The 19,970-nt window shown below is 45.0% G+C and overlaps 1 protein-coding gene across 5 annotated transcripts in view; it reads left to right on the top strand.

Moving 5' to 3' along the window:
* Positions 1-2,030: 2,030 nt before the first annotated feature.
* Positions 2,031-19,970, top strand: part of SANBR (SANT and BTB domain regulator of CSR) — a 45,609-nt gene continuing 27,669 nt past the window's right edge. For 2 of the 5 annotated variants that reach the window (XR_009457794.1, XM_019500833.2), the window contains exons 1-5: positions 2,031-2,138; positions 5,961-6,126; positions 9,824-10,001; positions 16,453-16,546; positions 18,293-18,531. Coding sequence is in view for 4 of the 5 variants with exons in the window: in XM_019500833.2 (XP_019356378.2) it covers positions 5,977-6,126; positions 9,824-10,001; positions 16,453-16,546; positions 18,293-18,531 (661 nt within the window). In the remaining variant the exon portion in view is untranslated. The remainder of the gene's footprint in view (positions 2,139-5,960; positions 6,127-9,823; positions 10,002-16,452; positions 16,547-18,292; positions 18,532-19,970) is intronic. The other 3 variants (XM_019500830.2, XM_019500831.2, XM_006273748.4) reach the window with 2 other exon arrangements.

A 19,970-nucleotide genomic window follows, 5' to 3' on the forward strand; every position in this document is an offset into this window, starting at 1 on the left:
ACAATCCCATCACACCTTTACCTGCAAGTGTAGAGGAGACCTGAGGTTCTAACATAGAAAAGAGAATCAGATGTAGAGGCTGGGACCACAATCACATAGTAATTGGAAACATTATCTTTTCACCTGGACTATGCAGGTACTGAGACAGACTCTGGGGGGGGCACCAGCGGCCAATCACTGACCAGAGGAGGAGGGTCCCCCAGCAGCCAATCGCCAACCCTGGAAGTGCCAGCAGCAAAACCAAAAGTGCTGCCAGAATTTTTCTCAGTGCCCCCATTCCTCAGCTGGCGCCAATCTCAGGGGGGCACGTGCCCCTCCCCCCCATGCATTGCTTATGGAGACAGATACTTCATGGGCTTTTGGAACAGCAAACTTACTACTACAAAGGTCACAGCAGTCAAAAACCATGTTTTGTACCACATAAGTGGCCCACGCACAGCATTCACAGTTCCCCATTGTGACCCACAGGTGTCCTCAGCTTGAATCCCTTTCCCTTTTGAATGAAATGGCTAAGAATTTCCCCGTTAGGGTGTCAAAGGAGTCCTCAAATGGCACAAACAGGCCCTGGGAGGTAGGGACGGATTAATGTATGGGCCCACAGGGCCTGGGCCCAGGGGCCCCTGCCAATCAGGGGTCCCCTGGGGCACCAGGGGCAGCACAGTCCAGGCAGGCACCCTGGCTGTGGGCATCCAGGGCGGGCAGCATATGCCTCCTCCCATCTGGCTGGGCCAGGGTCAGGGCCAGGGCCAGGAGCTAGGGGCAGGCATGGGGCTCCCAGCAGGCAGTGGCGGCTTCCCTGGGCCATCTGCTGCCAAGAGGCCTTGTGGGCAGCTCTGCTTCTGCTCCCAGCTGTCTGTGGGCAGTTGTTGGCACCAGTGCTGTTGGGACAGGATGGGACAGCCCTGTCCTGCCCAGCCAAGGGCCAGCAGGCGGGTGGTGGGCAGCTGGAGGCAGACCTCATGCTCCTTCCAAGCTGGCCCCAGCCCTAGCATCTCCTGCAGCACTGGGAGATTACAGCCTTAGCGGCACGACACCCACTGCATGGAGGGGCCGGGCTGGGGCGGGGGCTGCCTTCACCTCAGTAACACTCATGCCCCCCAGCTTGGTGTGGATGTGCTGAGGAGGCCGGCCAGGGCTGGCTGCAGCCCCCTGGCAGACGCAGAGGGGATCTGCCCTTGCCCAGTGTGGGTCTCCAATTTTCTGTTTGCCAAGGGCTGCAGTAAATCTTAATACACCTCTGCTGGGTGGACTGCTGAAGTAGCATGGCACAAGCAGTGTAGGGAGGTGCAGGGTAAGGGGTCAGGGCCGTAGGGCTGGCTTGTGGGCACAGAGGGAGCCAGGTTACATCATGCCAAGAGGTGAAGGGACTTAGCCTCATGCCCTGTTGGAGGTGGCTGCAGTGACCTCAGGCGGAGCGCTGCTGGTGATGTGTGGGGCTGACACCCCTGCGGGTGGGGTGCGGCTGGGACCCGAGACGTCACACCGGGGTTCAGGTGGGCTGCGAGGGGTAGCGTCATGATGAGTCGTGGTTGTGGGGCAACCTGATGACGCAACGTTACGTGGGCAAGTGATGAGCTCGTTCAGTTTGGTTTGGCGGGGCGACGTCACGAGGAGGCGGTTGATGGGTGACACCACCCCGGGGCACAGGGTGACGTCTCGGGGCGGGTGAGGGGAAGGACTCCGGTCCCTCCCCGGCCTCCCGCCCCGACATGGCGCCTCCTCAGCGCTAGTTGCTAGGAGCCGCTGCGCCGCGAGTCGGGCGCGGCGGGAGCTACCGCTGCACTGCGACAAGGCGGGAGGGGCGGGGACGGGCGTTACACATCCCCCCGGCCCTCCCATTTGGCCCCGCCGCATTGGCTCTCCTCTACCAGAGAAGGCGGGGCCTGCTGAGAGGCGGCGCGCTGATTGGCTAACGCTCCCCCCGCCCTCTCCCTGGCTCCGCGTGCTTCCCCCCTCCCGGCGGGGTGGCGCGAGGTTGCTGCCTGGTGCCAGCGCGCGCGGCACAGCAGGTGGGGGGAGGGGCCGCGGATCCCTGCGGCGGGGAGGAGGCGGGTCCCGGCGGGCGGGCGGGGGTCTAGCGCGCTGCAGCCACCACTCCGCACCCGCACCTCATCCCCGCCGCCGCCGCCCGCTCGCAGGTAACCGCCGCCGGAGCTCCGCCGCAGCTGTGGCTCCGCTCCCCTGGGCGGGCAGGTGCCACCGGCTGTGTTGGGCGCCCTGAGGCGGGGCATGGCGGACCCCCCTGCCCTGCCCTGCCCTGCCCAGCCCTGGCGGGGTGCTGTAGGGGCCGGGGGTCCAGCAGAAGGCAGCGCCCATGCAAACTTAGGTGCCCCTCCCTTGCGCCCCGCTTGGGGTTTCTCTCTGGGTACATTTAAAAGCAAAGCTTTGGGGCGGGGTGGCCGACACGCCCACCTTTTCCCTTGTTTCATTAGACTGAATTGTCTGAAATCGTCCAGAATACAAACAAAATAAATAAATAAAGGGGGGGGAGGTTTGAATCTGTGATCTTGCCCCTTTAGCTGGGGATGCTTGCATGCCACAACCCTCTTTTTCTGCCTGCTGGTTGCACCTCGTGGCTTCTTAATCCATTATTATTGATGTTATTGTTATTATTATTGTTGGTGTTATTGTTATTACTTTGAATTGTTGCACCCTGCTGGTATTATCTCAGGGGCAGGCTTTGTTTGCTTTAATTTTCTTTTCAATCTGCCACTCGGTGGAGTGGGCAGAGCTGAAGGTGCAGTGTCATGGTTAGAAAGGCACCGTGCTCATAGTCCTGGCCCATCTCTCAGCTCTTGCACTGGATCCCCGTGTTTGCCAAGGGAGTAGCCCTGGATGCGGCTTGTGCTGTGGTTTTTGCAGGATTTGTTGAAGGGTGGCACAACGGCATGGGCTGTCCTGTCCAAAGCTGCCTCACAATGGTGACCACGATGCCACTCCTAGTATAGGAAATAAAGAATGAGACTTCTTATGATCCTGCCTACATATGATATGCAAGCTCCTCATTTGTCTCCTAGGAATGATACTGGGCTGCATTTATATGGAAACAATGAGGCTTTAGTTCAGATAGCAGTATGTGCTTGTATTTGATAACTGCGCATTTATTTATATTTAAGTAGGTGTATTTATTTGGTTGTGTGATGATGTGTTTTCTATGGGGCCAGGTAGGTTAGTGTCATATGACAGAAGGAAGGATGTGGGAGGTTGGTCTAATCCAGGGCTGCTCAGCGTCTGCCCCAGGGGCCTTATGCAGCCTGTAGAGCCACAGCATCTGGCCCACAGCGCCCCTCACGGTTTGGGAAATTTGGTGGCTGGGAAGCAATGACAAGTAATACTGCCTTTCCCTCCCCCCTCCCCCCAACACCTGGTTGGGGGCTGGGCTGCTCTCTGATCTGCCCCCTCTGCCCATGGTTGGATTAGGCCTCACCTCACCAGCCAGATCTGGCCCACAGACGGACTGACTGTCCATCTGACCTGAGGTGGGGAAAAAGGTGGGGCCTTATTGATCTGATTCATTCTGCCATCCCCATACTGACGTCCACTCTGTCATTGCTTATGCTGTTTGATGTGTGTGTGGATAAGGCTCTAGTCTCTAGGTATTTTGTAGTGAAGAAACCTGTATGATATGCATCAGCAGCCAGATCAAGGCTCCAGTAAATATTAAAATAGGAAAGTATGGATTTGAGAGACAAAGGCTTCATGCCTCTCTGGAAATGTCACTGCATTTTAGAGTACCAGTCATCTTTGTCCTGCTGAGTTGTTTCACAATCTGTGAAATACTGATTTGTACGTTTGTTACTAGTACAATATTTAAGACCATTGTAGTTTCAGTGCCTTTAAATTACATGATTCCTATAAATGGAAAATAACTACTTGCCCTCTATTTCTGTACTTGAGTATATAGTATAGTCATACCATAGAAATAACTTTTGTGGGGATGTTATAGTAATAGTGAATATATTTTTATTAAGCTTATGGTATAAAACACATTTTGGTTGGGTTTTTTTCATTTTTCTTTTAGAGGATAAATCTATTAATTCACACTCATTTATGCCACTGCCCTTCAACCACCAGTAAAGGACAGAGTAGATATAGCATAAAATGCAGGCTCCGCCTTTTTCATTGGTTCAGATCTGGTCTTGTCATTCCTTTCATAACTACCATTTGACTGCTGAACATTTATCACATATAAATTAATACTGGTTCCCATCCCTTCCCTAAAGAAGAAATATCTTTGTCACAGAGGTGCCATCACAACTGGCACTCTCTGTCAATTTGGCAGTTTTTGGTTTTTGCTATTGCTTTCATTTAGAGAGTATTATTAAAGCATCACATTGATCCATCTAAGCTCCTGCCTTTTGAAATAAAGCATCTACTGAACCTAAAATATAATCTTCCCTCTAAGTGGTTTTCTTCTGATGGCTACTCCAAGTTTAACATTTATTCTAGTTTGGTTCTGTTTAAGTACATACTCTCAGTGAGCTCCTTTCCCCACAACCTAAACTCACCTTCAGTTATGTTGTTCATATTTTAACCAGTAAAAACTTCTAAAAAATTTAATGTTTGATGACATACCTGAAACAAAATCAACGGAGTACATAGTTGTTACTGCGCAGTTGGACGTACATGTAGATGCACCCCCTGTGTACAAGCTGTCATCATGACACACTGTTTGGTTGAGGGTATCTATTATAATTGGTAGAGTAAGTACATGAGACCCCAAGTCCTGCCTTTTCCTATTTACTACCTATTCAGAAAAATAAATGTCTTGCCAATTCTAAGTATAAAAAGGGCCTAGTCTGTTTGTGTGTCTGTCCGCAACACTTTGTCAACTGTGCCTGCACTGCCAAGAGGGCAGCGATTGGCTGTGCTGGCGTGGGCCCAGACAGGCGCGGGGCAGGGGGAGGCAAACAGCGGAGATCACAGTGGCAGCGCCCCCTGCTGCCTGGCCCCGACACCCCCCTGTGCCTGGCAGGGCAGCATGCCCGATGCTTGCATACCTGCCCCAACGTGCTCCCTCCCTCCCCCCCAGTGCCTGGCAGTGTACACATGCATCCCACAACTTTTATTACCAACAGCCAGGAGGGAGGGTGGGAAAGGAGCAGGGAAGGGAGGTATGGCGGTGGGGGAAGCCCTGCTGCTCAGGGGAGGACGTAGGTGGGGGAGGGAGCCCCTACGCTGGAGGCTAGAGGAGGAGGCAGCAGTGGAGGGAGTCTTTACATGGCCAGCTCCCAAGTGTGAGCGGGGAGCGAGGGGGGGGCCATGTAAACACTCCTTTGAAATCTGTCATTCTTGACGGGCAGTTGGCTAGTAATATTCATATTGTTGCTTTTTACTTTGCAGAGGAATCAACTGCATTTCTTTAAATCTGGATTTTAGAATTAAGGGTGCCTGCCATCTTGCTGTTTTTTCTGACAGTCACTGATTCGTACTTCAAGGGAAGGAAAATGATTAAGCAACACTTTAGGTTGGATCTCTACTAAGGAATAATTTTGTCCTGCTAGACTGAGATGCCAGACTGCACTGACTCATTGCAATATGCTCAGAATAACTTCCTGTTATCTACTTATTTTTTAGATTCCTTAACACTTCTAAAATCTCAGTTCTAAAGTAGAGCTATAATTTAATGTGGTCTTTAAAAAAATCTTAAACCAAACTAGATTCTTGTTGTTGTTTTATGATGACTAATTCTAATAATGAGAGATCAGACTAAAAATCTTTAGTGAGACGCTTCATTTTGAAGTGTCCTTTCTGATAACATCTAGGGACAAAAATATTAAAACTTCAGATTTATCAAGTAGTAGTATAATGCTTGATTTCAATACTGTAACAGTCATTTTCATAGTACATTCTTACAGCACTGGAATTAATATATATTGAACTGTAACTAATTATGCAATTTTTGCTATGAAGTATGAGCGTTTAAAGCACACATTAAATATTTATATTTTCCTTCCTAGGTTTTAGCAGCAAAAAATGAGTCGCGGATATTCAGAAAACAATAATTTTCCATATGATAATAATAAAATGGTTTTGGACATGATCCTTTATTCCTTAATTGGGGTACCTCAGCCTATCAACTGGGACAGTGTGGCAAGGCTAGTTCCAGGAATTACATCCAAAGAGGTAACTTTTGTTTTTTAACCTAGTCTGTCTGTTTAAAGAATGCTTTATCAAGAGAAGTGCATTTTATTAGGTTAAGGAAGAGACAACAGGAGTATAGTTTTATAAAGCTACGTGAACTTAAAAAACAGTTTAATGATGACTTCATTTTAAACTGATAGCTTGTGTGTACATATTTTTTTTAAAACAACAAAACAAAACAATTTTTGAGGCAAGAAAAAATTTTATTTCTATGCTGCCATCTCCAAAAGGCTCAGGGCAGTTTACGAAAACAAAGCTCATATAAGTAGGTAAAATAATAAAACAATAATAAAACTGTTCTCCAAAGAATAACCACAGCTTCACCTTGCCTGCTAAAAGCCTGCTTTAATAAAAAGGTCTTACACTGTATCTTACACTTGTTTCTGTGACTCTCAGTAGCTGGCAAAAGAAGCAAACAGACTTCTTTTTTTTATTAACTCCTTAATCAAATATGGTGGCTCACAAATGTAGCATAGCTAATAAATATTGCTATAAAATCATGGATACGGATACAAGACAAAATAACCACAGAGTAATTTACCCTGGATTTTTCTCCATAGTAAGGAACAGATGTACAACCAGCTTTCCCAGTGGCCTTATAGCAGTTGGCCACTAGGTGGCAAGGGAGCCAGTTTGTAGTCTATAAATCTTACCTGGGGATGAAACTGACTAGTGGAGCTGACTCTCAACTGGTATACAAGTGTGTAGATAATTACTCCTAATTTTTTGAGCCTTAACTTTGCTGCAGAGTGGAATGACTTACACCAGTGTAAGGTTATGTTTCATGTGTCTACCCAGGGTTGCAAGCTGTCAATAAATTTACTGAGTGTCAGTAAAAAAAAATCAGACTAAAAATGGCTATCAGTAAAGTCCATACAAAAATTTAGCCACCAGTAAAAACACTAAGCAGCCAAAGCTTGACTGAAGCTCTGACAGACAGTGCACCTGGTGTCTAAGCAGGAGTGCAGCCCCTTCCCTGCAGGGAGCATTCTCTTAGCCATGTGGAGTGCTTGTACATGTCATGGGGGTTTAGTCCTTGGAGTTTTATTCTATGCTCCCCTTAATTGAAACCCACTGTTTCAGTTTTTCCATCATGTTATATACCAAGGGGCCCAATTTTATGTATTTATTTATTTTTGAGCTGGAGCTTGCTCACAACTCGGGGGTTGAGCAGCCACTGGGCCAAGCAGTCCCTGAGCTGCAGGGGGAAGGGTGGGGGAGCAGTTTCTCCCTCCTCGGTGGCAGTGCCCTCTGGGGCCATCTGGGCAGGCTACTAGCAGGCCAGGTGCTGTCCCAGCTCAGAGGCAGCACCCAGCCTGATCCAAGTGTTTCCTAAGCCTGCCCAGGAAGCAGCGCCTGGTGGGTTTCCAGTGGGTGGGCTTCTGGAACAGTTTGATCGGGCCAGGTGCTGCCTCCGAGCTGGGGCAGCACCCAGCCTGCTAGCAGCCTGCCTGAGTAGCCCTAGGGGTACCACCACCTCAGAGGGAAGCACTGCGGCCCACTGGCAGCTCACCCCCACCCCGCCTCCCTCAGCTATGGGAGAGGTGGGGCAGGCTCCTTGTTGCTCTAAAGCAGAGAGGGGCCCAATCTTTTTTTCTCTGTGGAACCTGCCTGCTAGGGATGTCTGAAATGGGCCATATTTGATTCAGATTTAGCCTGAATTGGGGACAGTGATTTGATTTGGCAATTTGGATCACTGTCCCGATTTGATTCAGCCGAATCCGAATCTGAAGATTCTGTGCTGATTCTCAATCAGTGATTCAGCCATAGAGACAGCTTAAAATGTTTTTTCTACATGCTTCAAGGTACCAGGCGCAGCTTGTGAATGCTGTGACAGTGGGGCGGATAGAACATACTTGGCGATGGTTCCCCCCGTGCTCCCCCCGGCTCGGCAATCGGCTGCGGGGCAACCCTGGGTGCCCCCCCAGGCCCAGGAGGCACCAGTCACTGAGCTGGGGGGTGGGTTGAGAGGATCCCCCGCATGCTCCACAGCGGACCCGGAAGTGGACTGGAATTGCTTCTGGTCCACTTCTGGGTCCACTGCTAGCACACTGGGGACCCCCCCGCGCTCCTGTGGGATGCTCCATCTGTCCCAGCATCTCAGTGTTGACGAGCCACCTGGTACCTTAAGGTATATAGAAAAAACATTTAAAGCTGTGTCTATGGCCGAATCATTGAATCTCTCTGAATTGATTTGGAGGGTTCTGATTAGATTCAGAGAGATCAAAGGGTATCCTGATTCACTTCAGATTTGGAGATTCGGCCACCGAATTGGGCCAGATCTCCACTGAATTGACTCGGCAACCAAAGCTTCACACAGCCCTACTGCCTGTCTCAGCCGGGGTGGGGGGGTGAACTGACAGCTGCATTGTTGCAATTTGCAACGATGTAAACTAAACTATACCTGAATATTGTTTAGTTTGCAAAAATGCAAACTCATCTAAACTCCCCAAACTGGTGCATGTATAATGTGTGATTCCATTAAGCCACACAAATGACAATTTTTTGTCATGTGTATATAGTGACAACAGTCACTGTGTACAAGCACCCATGCTGCTGGTGCTGCTATGTCCCAGGCTGGCTGTAATACTTCTGGGTTGCAGGTAAGCTTCTTTGTGGGGGTCAATGCCAGAATGGGGCGGGGGTAAGGCTGGGTCGGACAGTCAGGTGTAGTTGGGAGCATGAGGGTGTAGGAATGAGTATGGGGTCCCTGGTGGGGGTGGGGAGGAAGCTCAGTATAAAACCATCACTGCAGTCAAGCAGGATTGCTAACCCAAGAAACTTTTTGTTTGTTTTTACTGCAAACTTGTTACTAGCAGTCAAACTTTTTTACTATGATTGATATTAATCCTGTACATTTGAACCCAGTCCTTCTAACTGGGGCCTAGCAGCAGGGCAAGACCTGGCAGAAATTACATTTTACTGATATGTTTTATATAATGTTAAATATATCAATAAAAACATTTGGCTGTCAGTAAAAAGTTTACAAATTGTCAGTTAAAAAAAATAAAACAATTCTTGGGTTGGCAACCCTCTTTCCACTCTACCTTTACTATGGAGTAAAGCCAGTGTATAGTAAAGAATGGTACATTTCCATATCTTTATGCAGAGCACAAAATGATTGGGAGTTCAAGCCTAGTTGGAACTTTTGCCCTGCAAAAGCTTATCCCAATCAGAAGTCTGATTACCGTGTGTTATACCAAAACATCTCTGATACATAGAATTGTTGCCAGGGTGGATTTGTCTGTATGACCTCATGTGACTAGTGAATCCATTAGGCTTTGGCAGAGCTCTTGTCCCAAAACTCGTGTGTGAATTTGAGAGTTGTTGTTAGGTTGTTGAACTCATCAGGACAACCCATGTACATAAAGTTAATCCTGTGTAAATGTTTGTAGGAACAAGGCCCTTACCGATGTTGAAATCTGTGTCTGATAGGTTAGATACAAATTGGAGATCATTCATATAAAAAAATTAAAATTGTGCTGTATTAAAACAAAATGAATAAAACAATAAAACCCAAGTAAAAACTTCCAGTTTGCTTTCATCATTTAATTTGAGTGGCATTTTATTTGGGAAATAAAACATCACTCTTTCAGATATTAGGTGATGCAGTTTTAAGTATTAGAAACTGTTACTAATAATATCTGCCTAATTTTCTCATCATTTTATCCTTTGACAGTGTGCAAAGAGGTTTGATGAACTAAAAAGCAGTGGAAGTTCACCTGTTGACAACCAGTACATGGCTACTGGGGGGAGTCCTGTTGAAACCCTAGCTACATACATCAAATCCTCACTTCTTGACCTGCAGGGAGATTTCCAAGAGCCTCCCATTGGGAAAAATTCAATTTCTATTACTGGTATGTTTTTTAGTAAGTCCTATGATGCTGACTCTAATGTTAGGTGTATCACTATATATTTTTTGTAATGATCAGCATTAGTAGGTAGCACGCTTCAAAAGAGCAAAGGTGAACATAAATACTCCTGTATAAATTAGACCACTTTATTTAAAATAGAGTCAATGCCTTTAATATTTCATATGCAAATCATTTTATAATTTGTGTTTTTAAAACGGCACAATATATTCAGATTTATGTAAAATATTTCTATAATGTTGAAACATCTTTTTACAGTTTTGTAGCTTCAAATATTTTAATGTCAAAACTGACAAACATTGCAACCATTTCAAGCTGTGGTCCTAGGACATGTAGGTATTCTGGAAAGAAAATCTCTGAAGTAAAAGCAAATGGCAGGAACTTAGTTTGATTTCTTAAATCACAAATTTCTCTCCCAATTAAAGGCCAAATCCACCTGCTATTTGTAGCTGATGGAAAGAATGCTTGCACTCATCATAGAAGGAATTGGACCATGCCCCTAGTATTTAGCTTAGCATCAGAGGTGTTCTTTCTGATGATATATCACAAAGGTTTTGGATGTTACATGCTATTTGTTTTGATCAACTGTAAGTCTTAAAGGGTGCTACATTTTTCCAAAATGTCAATATTAGCTATAGTGTCATGATCCAAATTCAACATTGGTAATTACATTCTTGCCTCCAGGTTTTTCAGTTAACTATTGCAGGGGTGTCTAATTGGCAGCTCATGAACCACATGAGGGGTTAAATTTTTGCCATCACTCTTTCAGGCTGCTGCTCTGCTACTGCTTCCCACATTGCTTTGGCTACAACAGTGGCTGGACTTTTTGGGCTCTTTCTACCTCTTCACCCTGCTCCCTGCTTCCAGCAGCAGCTGGGCATGGCAGCATAGTCGGGTGAGCGTGGGGCATGCTGTGCAGCAGAGCAAATCTCAGGTACACAGTGTAGTGTGGGGTTCTATGGGGAGTGGGTGCACAATGCAGCAGAGGATTTTGGGTATGCAGTGCAGGAGTGGGGAGGGGTCATTGGAAAGTAGTACATGGTGGGGGGTCATGGATACGCGATGCAGCGGAGGGCCATCTCTGGGGTGTGCAGCCCAGGGGACCGTGGCTCACTCTGATGCAGGTCACGTGGCATACAGCCCTGGCTGTGTCCCATAGGGTGTGCAGCCCCTGGCTGCTTCCAAGTTGGACAGCCCTGAGTGATCGTGTACTACTTAACCTCTTGTCCTTAATTATCAAATATTTTCGTTTTACCTTATGAAACTTGACAGTTGTATTACCCTAGAGGGCTGCAGTTCTTCAGTAGTGAAAACATGATTCATACATTACCATTTTAGATGCTAGTAGCAAATGTTTAATTTTGCAAAACTTTTCCACTATGACCTGTCTTTCAATGACTTTCATCCGTTTAAAACATTTTCCTTTTGAGTTGAAAATAGCTTTTCTGTCTTTGTCCAAATGCTGCTACATTTGAAGAGATGGAAGCCCAAGAAGGGTGGCTGTGCCTTAAGGAAACGATCCTTTGGGCACAAAGCAAGACGATCCCCGAGCGAGGCAAAAGAGGGAAAGGGGCCAGGAAGCTTCCCTGGCTGACCAGAGAAATCCAAAGGCAGCCTAAGGGACAAAAGGGGAGCACATAAAAAGTGGAAACAGGGAGAGATCACCAAAGATGAATATACCTCCTCTGCTCGTGCTTGTAGGGAGGCAGTTAGACGGGCCAAAGCTACCATGGAGCTGAGGATGGCAACCCAAGTAAAAGACAACAAGAAATTGTTTTTTAGATATATAGGGAGTAAAAGGAAGGCCCAGGGAGGAATAGGACCCCTGCTAAATGGGTAGAAACAATTGGTGACAGACAGGGGGGACAAGGCTGAACTCCTCAATGAGTTCTTTCCCTCAGTGTTCCTAAGTGAGGGGCACAACAAGTCTCTCACTGGGGTTGTAGAGAGGCAGCAGCAAGGCGCCAGACTTCCATGCGTAGACCCTGAAATGGTGCAGAGTCATTTGGAAGAACTGGATGCCTTTAAGTCGGCAGGCCTGGATGAGCTCCATCCAAGGGTGCTGAAGGCACTGGCTGACATCATTGCAAAGCCACTGGCGGGAATATTTGAAAGCTCGTGGCGCACGGGCCAAGTCCCGGAGGACTGGAAAAGGGCCAGCGTGGTCCCCACTTTCAAACAGGGGAGGAAGGAGGACCCGGGCAACTATAGGCCAGTCAGTCTCACCTCCATCCTTGGCAAAGTCTTTGAAAAAATTATCAAGGCTCACATTTGTGAGAGCGCGGCAGGACAAATTATGCTGAGGGGAAATCAGCACGGGTTCGTGGCAGGCAGATCGTGCCTGACCAATCTAGTTTCTTTTTATAACCAGGTTACGAAACGCCTGGACACAGGAGGAGGGGTGGATGTCGTATACTTAGACTTCAGGAAGGCCTTCGATACGGTATCCCACCCCATACTGGTGAACAAGTTAAGAGGCTGTGACGTTGATGACTACACAGTCCGGTGGGTGGCCAATTGGCTGGAGGGTCGCACCCAGAGAGTCGTGGTGGATGGGTCAGTTTCGACCTGGAAGGGTGTGGGCAGTGGGGTCCCGCAGGGCTCGGTCCTTGGACCGATACTCTTTAATGTCTTCATCAGTGACTTGGACGAGGGAGTGAAATGTACTCTGTCCAAGTTTGCAGATGACACAAAGCTATGGGGAGATGTGGACACGTCGGAGGGCAGGGAACAGCTGCAAGCAGACCTGGACAAGTTGGACAAGTGGGCAGAAAACAACAGAATGCAGTTCAACAAGGAGAAATGCAAAGTGCTGCACCTAGGGAGGAAGAATGTCCAGCACACCTACTGCCTAGGGAATGACCTGCTGGGGGGCACGGAAGTGGAAAGGGATCTTGGAGTCCTAGTGGACTCCAAGATGAATATGAGCCGGCAGTGTGACGAAGCCATCAAAAAAGCCAATGGCACTTTATCATGCATCAGCAGATGCATGACGAATAGGTCCAAGGAGGTGATACTTCCCCTCTATCGGGCACTGGTCAGACCGCAGTTGGAGTACTGCGTGCAATTCTGGGCGCCACACTTCAAGAAGGATGCGGATAACCTGGAGAGGGTCCAGAGAAGGGCAACTCGTATGGTCAAGGGCCTGCAGACCAAGCCCTATGAGGAGAGACTAGAGAAACTGGATCTTTTCAGCCTCCGCAAGAGAAGGTTGAGAGGCGACCTTGTGGCTGCCTATAAGTTCATCACGGGGGCACAGAGGGGAATTGGTGAGTATTTATTCACCAAGGCGCCCCCGGGGGTTAGAAGAAATAATGGCCACAAGCTAGCAGAGAGCAGATTTAGATTGGACATTGGGAAGAACTTCTTCACAGTTAGTGGCCAAGGTCTGGAACGGGCTCCCAAGGGAGGTGGTGCTCTCCCCTACCCTGGGGGTCTTCAAGAGGAGGTTAGATAAGCATCTAGCTGGGGTCATTTGAACCCAGCACTCTTTCCTGCTTATGCAGGGGGTTGGACTCAATGATCTATTGAGGTCCCTTCCGACCCTAACATCTATGAATCTATGAAGTCTAAAACCTGAAACAGATATCCTGAATATACATTCTGTTAATTTTAAAATGTTTTTACAAACTTAGCCAAAATGTAACTGTATGAAGATTGCTTACTGCGTATCTACAGTGAAAATGCTCCTTTAAGTTTAGAGCTATATGTGTAAGTTCTGCATGTACACTTAATTGAATACACACTTGAAGCTAAAAAATAACAGGATAAGTTATTCTGTAGCAGTAGCCGTTCTGACTCTGCTTATGGAAATCCTCTTTTTTTTTTTTCTTTCTCAGTAATTTAGGAAGCTGTGTTCTAGTCTCAGCTTGCAACAGACTTCCCTTGTGACCTTGGGCAAGTCACTTAACCGCTGTGCCTTTTCAGGCAACAACTACACACGTAAAATGAATTAATATTTGAGAGGTGCTTGGAAGTTACAGAAATAAGACTAATTGAAAAGTCACTCCATCAGTATGTAGTCTTTAATTCAGCAGCTTTATATCCTAATGTATTAATTTTCATTTGTTTTAGTTTAGACAGAGTAGTAGTAAAAAAATATATCAGATTTTAAAATAGTACTCCCCTCCGCACAGACAGTTCATTGTGAGCTGGATTCTTTTTCAGATTATGTATGATGAGCAGTCTTATTAACTAAATTTTGAATTTTAAGGCAAACTTAACCCCTTGGAACACGCTCAAATAGCAGCAAGGGAACAGAATTTTGCCCAGTATCTTCAGTGTAAGCTAGAGAAAACACACTTGCATTTTAGGTACTAGGATGTGTCTGCAGTTGTGGGAAGCTTTTGCTTTCCTCTCTGAACTTAGTGGCTTAGATGTAGATATCTTTGAGCAAAAACATGTAACACAATAGCACCTTATTTTTAATTGCTTTTCAGAGTAGAACTAATTTATTGGGTCTCAAAGACTGAAAGAAATGTGAAAAATTGAGTTCCAGTTAATGTAGCTGTTTTGCATATTCGTATCAAAACAATTCCTGTCTCCTCTTAGGAGTTCTAATACTAATTCAAGTCCAAAATGTCATCCATAAAATGATGGGATTGACTGTGAGATTTTTCTGCCAAGTTGAGAGTTCAGCCACTCTCCCACAGTAGCAAATCTTTCATCAGTTCTGAAAGTACCAGTACCAACCATGGAGTACTTGGTACATAGAGCTAAAAAAAGGTTGCTCTTGAAACTTCTAAGTTTTGATGTAAAATTAATAATTCATTAATTCAGATTTACTACTTTTTCTCCTATAAATAGATATAATTGTTTGGAAAAAAGCTTTGGGATATACCTGAAAGTATAGAAAACTATAGTTCAGCATATGCTCTTCTTAGTACCAGTAACATTTTGTCTTTTCAAAGACATCAAAGCTAGATTTATAGAAGTTTTGTATCTGAAATGTTCAGCCATCCCTTTTGGGATGCATGGGGTGCCTCATGCTCATCTGTCTAGGAAACTGCCAGTTAGCAGTATATTAGCGTAAAATTCTGACCTCCATGTGTAACTGGGAAGCTTTTATGAGAATGTTTCAGCAGGCATCCTCTAACTTTTGGAGCAGCAGGCCTCTTGAAGGGAGCTAGTTCTGAAGACAAGTCATGCCTTCTGACCCAGTCTTGGGCACCACCACTGCTTCCCCTGCTGCCACTGCTCTTCCTGCCCTTCACTACGCGCCCCACAGTCACATTCTGGCCTCCTACAGAAGCTCCGCTGACATCTCCCATCACTGAATAATCACAGCTGACCTAGGTTCGTGGACTGGATCCAATCTGTTGGCCATAGGTCATCAACCCATGTGCTACATTCTTCTGGAAAACCCTTCTATTAACTATTTAAATAAAACTGTGATCTCTCTAAATTCTACATAACAATGCTACAGATTTGTTTTCTTTTCAAGAGGCCTTTCAAAATAGGATGGATAGATCATTCCGTCACCATGAAAAATATAAGGTGGATAACATCCAAAGCCCAAAAGAATCTTTAAAAAGATTCTTACTGATTGCATTGTGTTTTGTATCCAAACCCTACTACAGGTTCCCCTCAATTTATGCTGTACATGCGTTCTTGGAGAACGGCGCATAAATCAAATGTCCATAAAGCAAACCCACTTTACAGTGTAACAGATAGGGATAGGCTCCCATGGTGGTGAGGGAAGGAGGGAATGAGCCTGGGACTAGAGGGAGGGGGTGCTGCTCTCGGGGCTGCACAAGGCAGCAAAGCAGAGGGAAGAGCGCAGCACTCACTCCAGCCCCGGTTGCAGCGTCCCCGGGAGCAGCTGGCGCCAGCTGCCTACAGCCACTGGGCTACACCATGCTCCACCTGTTCCTGCTCACCTCTGCTCCTGGGCTGCACTGTGCCCTGGTGTAGGCAGGTGGTGTCGGCTGCTCCCGGGGCCACTGCAGCCGGGGTCGGGGGTGAGTGGGGCCACGGCCCTTCCCTCTCCCCCACAGACTTACCTGCTTGGGCAGGGAGGCATCTATGCTGATCACATAAGCATGAATTTACCTCACATATAACGAATTATGTGTCTAAATGTGCTCATTGCATAAGAGCAAATTCACATATAAAGAACCCGCATAAATCAAGGGAAACTTGTAAATGCAATGCATTTGTGAAGAAAGCCTGTCAAAGGTAAAGGCTAGTTACCCTTGACTTTAGCAAAAGCTATACACTGACTCTTGTGTCTAAAAGGATTTGATTCTCTTGTTTTTTCCAGTGTAATTGCACCCAGATTGCTGCTTTGAATTTTCTGTTTGACCAGCTTATGAAGTCAGTAACTTGTGACAGCTTCCCCACTTCAGGAAGGAGCAGTGCATTTTTAATGCTAGAAATGGTGAATGGGAGTCTGAATTTATACTCAAATTCTAATGCATTTTTTCTTGTTTATCAGGAAGGTCCAGTGTAGCTTCCACAAGAAACTGTTCGTCAGAAGCTGAGAAAGATCCTGCACATAAAGGCGGAGAAAACACTGAAGAAACGCAAGGGTAGGAAGACTGTTTGGTGTCTGGAAAGCTAAAATCAACGATACTATCCTCTACTTATACAGAAACGCTTCTGCAAAGTTGTTGACATAACATTTTCAGCAGTTTTCCCACCATTTGTCATCTGTGCAGCTCCATCAGTGCTGTCAGTGGTAGAAATGCTAGTGAAAATTAGTTAGGGGTTTCTATGTCTTCTGCAAGATAACCCTTTGTTCCATGTCTTACCGTTATATTATCAGTCAGGTACCTGCTCCTGGTCTCTACCAGCACTTCTACCACTGCCAGTATTTGTGATAATGATAGTCTTGGTACAAAACCACTGGTAAGAAAATTACTGAAAAAAATTCCGGGATGGCCTATTTGTGACTTAGTTTTAAAATAACCAAATAGTGAGACATTTTATTAACACTAATTGGCCTCTGTTCAGCCTAAGGTTTTATGCAAGCATTAACTCAATGTAAGTTTTGTCAATATATGTGTTTGGAGGCAGTCTGAACTATGTAAATTAATATACTTCTATGAAAAAATAGGGCTGGGAACTTCCTACTTCACCTTTAGTGCTTCAGTAATTGCAAAAAACTTATTGTTCCTTGTGCCAGATTATGAACACTTTACAGAAGTAAGTACATTCTCATGGTTCCTATTAGAATACACAGTTCTTTCACATTGTATTGGAAAGACAACTCATGTTCTAATTATTTAAATAATTTTAGTGTTTAGTAATAGTTAGTAATAGTTAGTAATTGTTTAGTAAGTGTTTAGTAATTGTTAAAATTACTTAATTTAAAATTAAAATACTTTAAAATAAATTATAACTTGATAAAGTGAGGTTGTGAAATTTGGTAGCCTAAACATTATGTTCTGTAAATGTAAGGTTTTCCTATTAGTGTTAAAAAGTAAGAAAAAGAAAGAAAGTGATATCATAGCCTAACAAACAAGCAAGCCACTTATCTGATGCATTTAAATAGCTGTTGTGTTATGCCAGTGCAGTTCATTTTCAAATAAATTATTACAGACACCTGTCACGGTATATATCTCAAACTTGTGACTCATGCTGGTATCTTTTTCCTTGAAGAAAGGTTTTTGCTATCGCTCAGCTTGAACTTGCTATTAAGAAGCAGATAAGTTAAATAATATTGGTAAATCATAAAACATTAAATTAATCATATGGAAGATGCTATAGCATTATATAAATTAATTACATTTCTCAACACCTCTTTAGCCAAGTGTATCCACTTATTTTCCTCTATTTAATTTGAAAAAGGATGAACAGAATTTAGGTAAGTTTTTTTTTTTTTTATGCATCTCCTTATGAGCCAGAGGCAAAACTGGAGCTAGAACTCAAAAGCCATTAATCTCAATACCTCTGTTTAACCATTAAACTACACTTCCTGCTATGACTGAGGTTTTGGTCATACATCCCAGAACACGAGCTTGGCTTGTATTTAGAAAATGCAAGACACTACAAGTCTCGAACAATATAAGTTAACTGAAATTTAAATAATTAAGTTTTAATTTTTAAAGTACATATTTCAAGAACTTGGGTATACAGGATCTTTAATTGACTTAAATGAGGAAGATTACAGTTTTGACAAATTACTCAGATTTTGGGTGGGAGTCTCTATGGATTACTTTTTTACATTCATATTGGTTCCCAATCCTAATCTTGTTTTTTGTGTCTCTTGTGTGTGTTGCATTTTTTCCCATATGTGTGGTTTCATTTTTTTGTTTGTTTGTTTTTAAATCAAGGCCAAATATGGTGATCCACGTATGTGATGAAGCAAAAAACCTGAAGGAAGATTTTATTTGTCCTCGAGACCTTTTGATTTCGGAAATGAAGTACTTTGCTGAATATCTGTCAGTGGATGCCCAGCGCTGGGAAGAGGTGGACATTTCAGTTCACTGTGATGTTCACATCTTTGACTGGTTGATAAGATATGTTAAAAGGAACACTAAGGAATATGAGGTGTATGAAATGCCCATTTTAGGTAAAAGCAAAACCTACTGTTCATTTGCCACAGGTTCATTATCTGCAGTGTCTGATCTGTGCTTCAGACTAAAAGCTTATGTACTGTGTGGAAGGTAATAACACTTCCTAATTCAGCTCCAGTCTCTTAAGACAAGTATTCCATGGTCAGAAACACTAGCTTGCTGAAAAGGTGACAAAACAATGTCCATTCTGGCCATTCTAGAATGTGCTCTCAGCTTTGTGAATCCTGGACAAACAGTGGAAATACTAATGTGGTCTGGCAGCTGCTGTTTTGTACAAGTTCATTTAGCCCTCCTCTGTACCAGTTTAGACAATGGTGGATTTAAAATTCAAGTGACTGATCTACATTAGGGATCTCACCGTTACTACATCAACAGTGGGAGACTTAAAAAAGAGTCCACGCAAATGTAACACAGTCAGGCAGTCCTACAGTCATTGTCTTGATAGCTGTGAACAAGATTTTGAAAAGTATGTATGCGGTAGGCATCTAAATCCTGCTTTCTATACCCTGGCAGCAGTGTGTTCTGGGGTGCATGGGACTGAGCATATCTGGCCCATGCAAATCCACTGGGGTGCACCATAGCCAGAAGTTCTCCAGTGGGGCTACATTGGACATATCCCCAGTGTCTGCTTTTAAGTCATCAGTTGCAGCAGGTTTTAGAGGAGTCAGTGGGAAACTCAGAGTAGCCTCATTGCTCAAGTTCCAGCTCTGGAGTGAGTGATGGGTAGGGCAAAATCAGCCACATTCTCCCCAGGACCAGGTGCTGCAGCTATATAAGCAAGCCCTAAGTCTCATAGGAGCTTTTGGAAAATTGTATTTACAGGGTTTAATTGGAAGTCAGACGCTACTTGCATTGCAGTCAGTGAGGGGAACTTAATGGGCTTAAATGAGATCTAAAGCTTCTTGAACACATTTGAAAAGTTCATTTTGAAGCACTGAATCGTGCACTGTTGCAGCAAAATAATGTCCCTGCTTGGCTCTTGCACGCGTCATCCCAGTGAAGAATTATTTGCCTACTTAAAGTTTAGTATGTGCTTTAAGTGCTTTGCTGGAGTGGGGCCAGTGGTACAGTCTGCTGCAGTAGCCTTTCCATTTTGGTTGGGTAATCATGTTTAAACACCATTTCATCCAGCACACATTGATGTGCCAATCTTAGATGATGTACTGCTTTGTTAGAGCCATTCTTTTTTTTTTTTTTTAAAAAGAACATGTTAACATGAAGACTTTTAGTTTGACCAGGCTAGTTCCCTTACCAGTTACTTCCTATCATTTCTCTTTTGAGCCCTTTTCATGATTCTTTGATCTCAAGAATAGTTTTGTTTTCTTGAAAATCAAACAGATTTTTCCAGTGTTTGTACTGTGTCCCATATTGAGCAACACCTTTATAGCAGCTGTTTTGAGAATCGTTATAACCATTGCATCATTGGTATAGTGTT

This window comes from Alligator mississippiensis, chromosome 1 (genome assembly GCF_030867095.1).
Source record: "Alligator mississippiensis isolate rAllMis1 chromosome 1, rAllMis1, whole genome shotgun sequence".
Lineage (NCBI taxonomy): Eukaryota > Metazoa > Chordata > Crocodylia > Alligatoridae > Alligator > Alligator mississippiensis.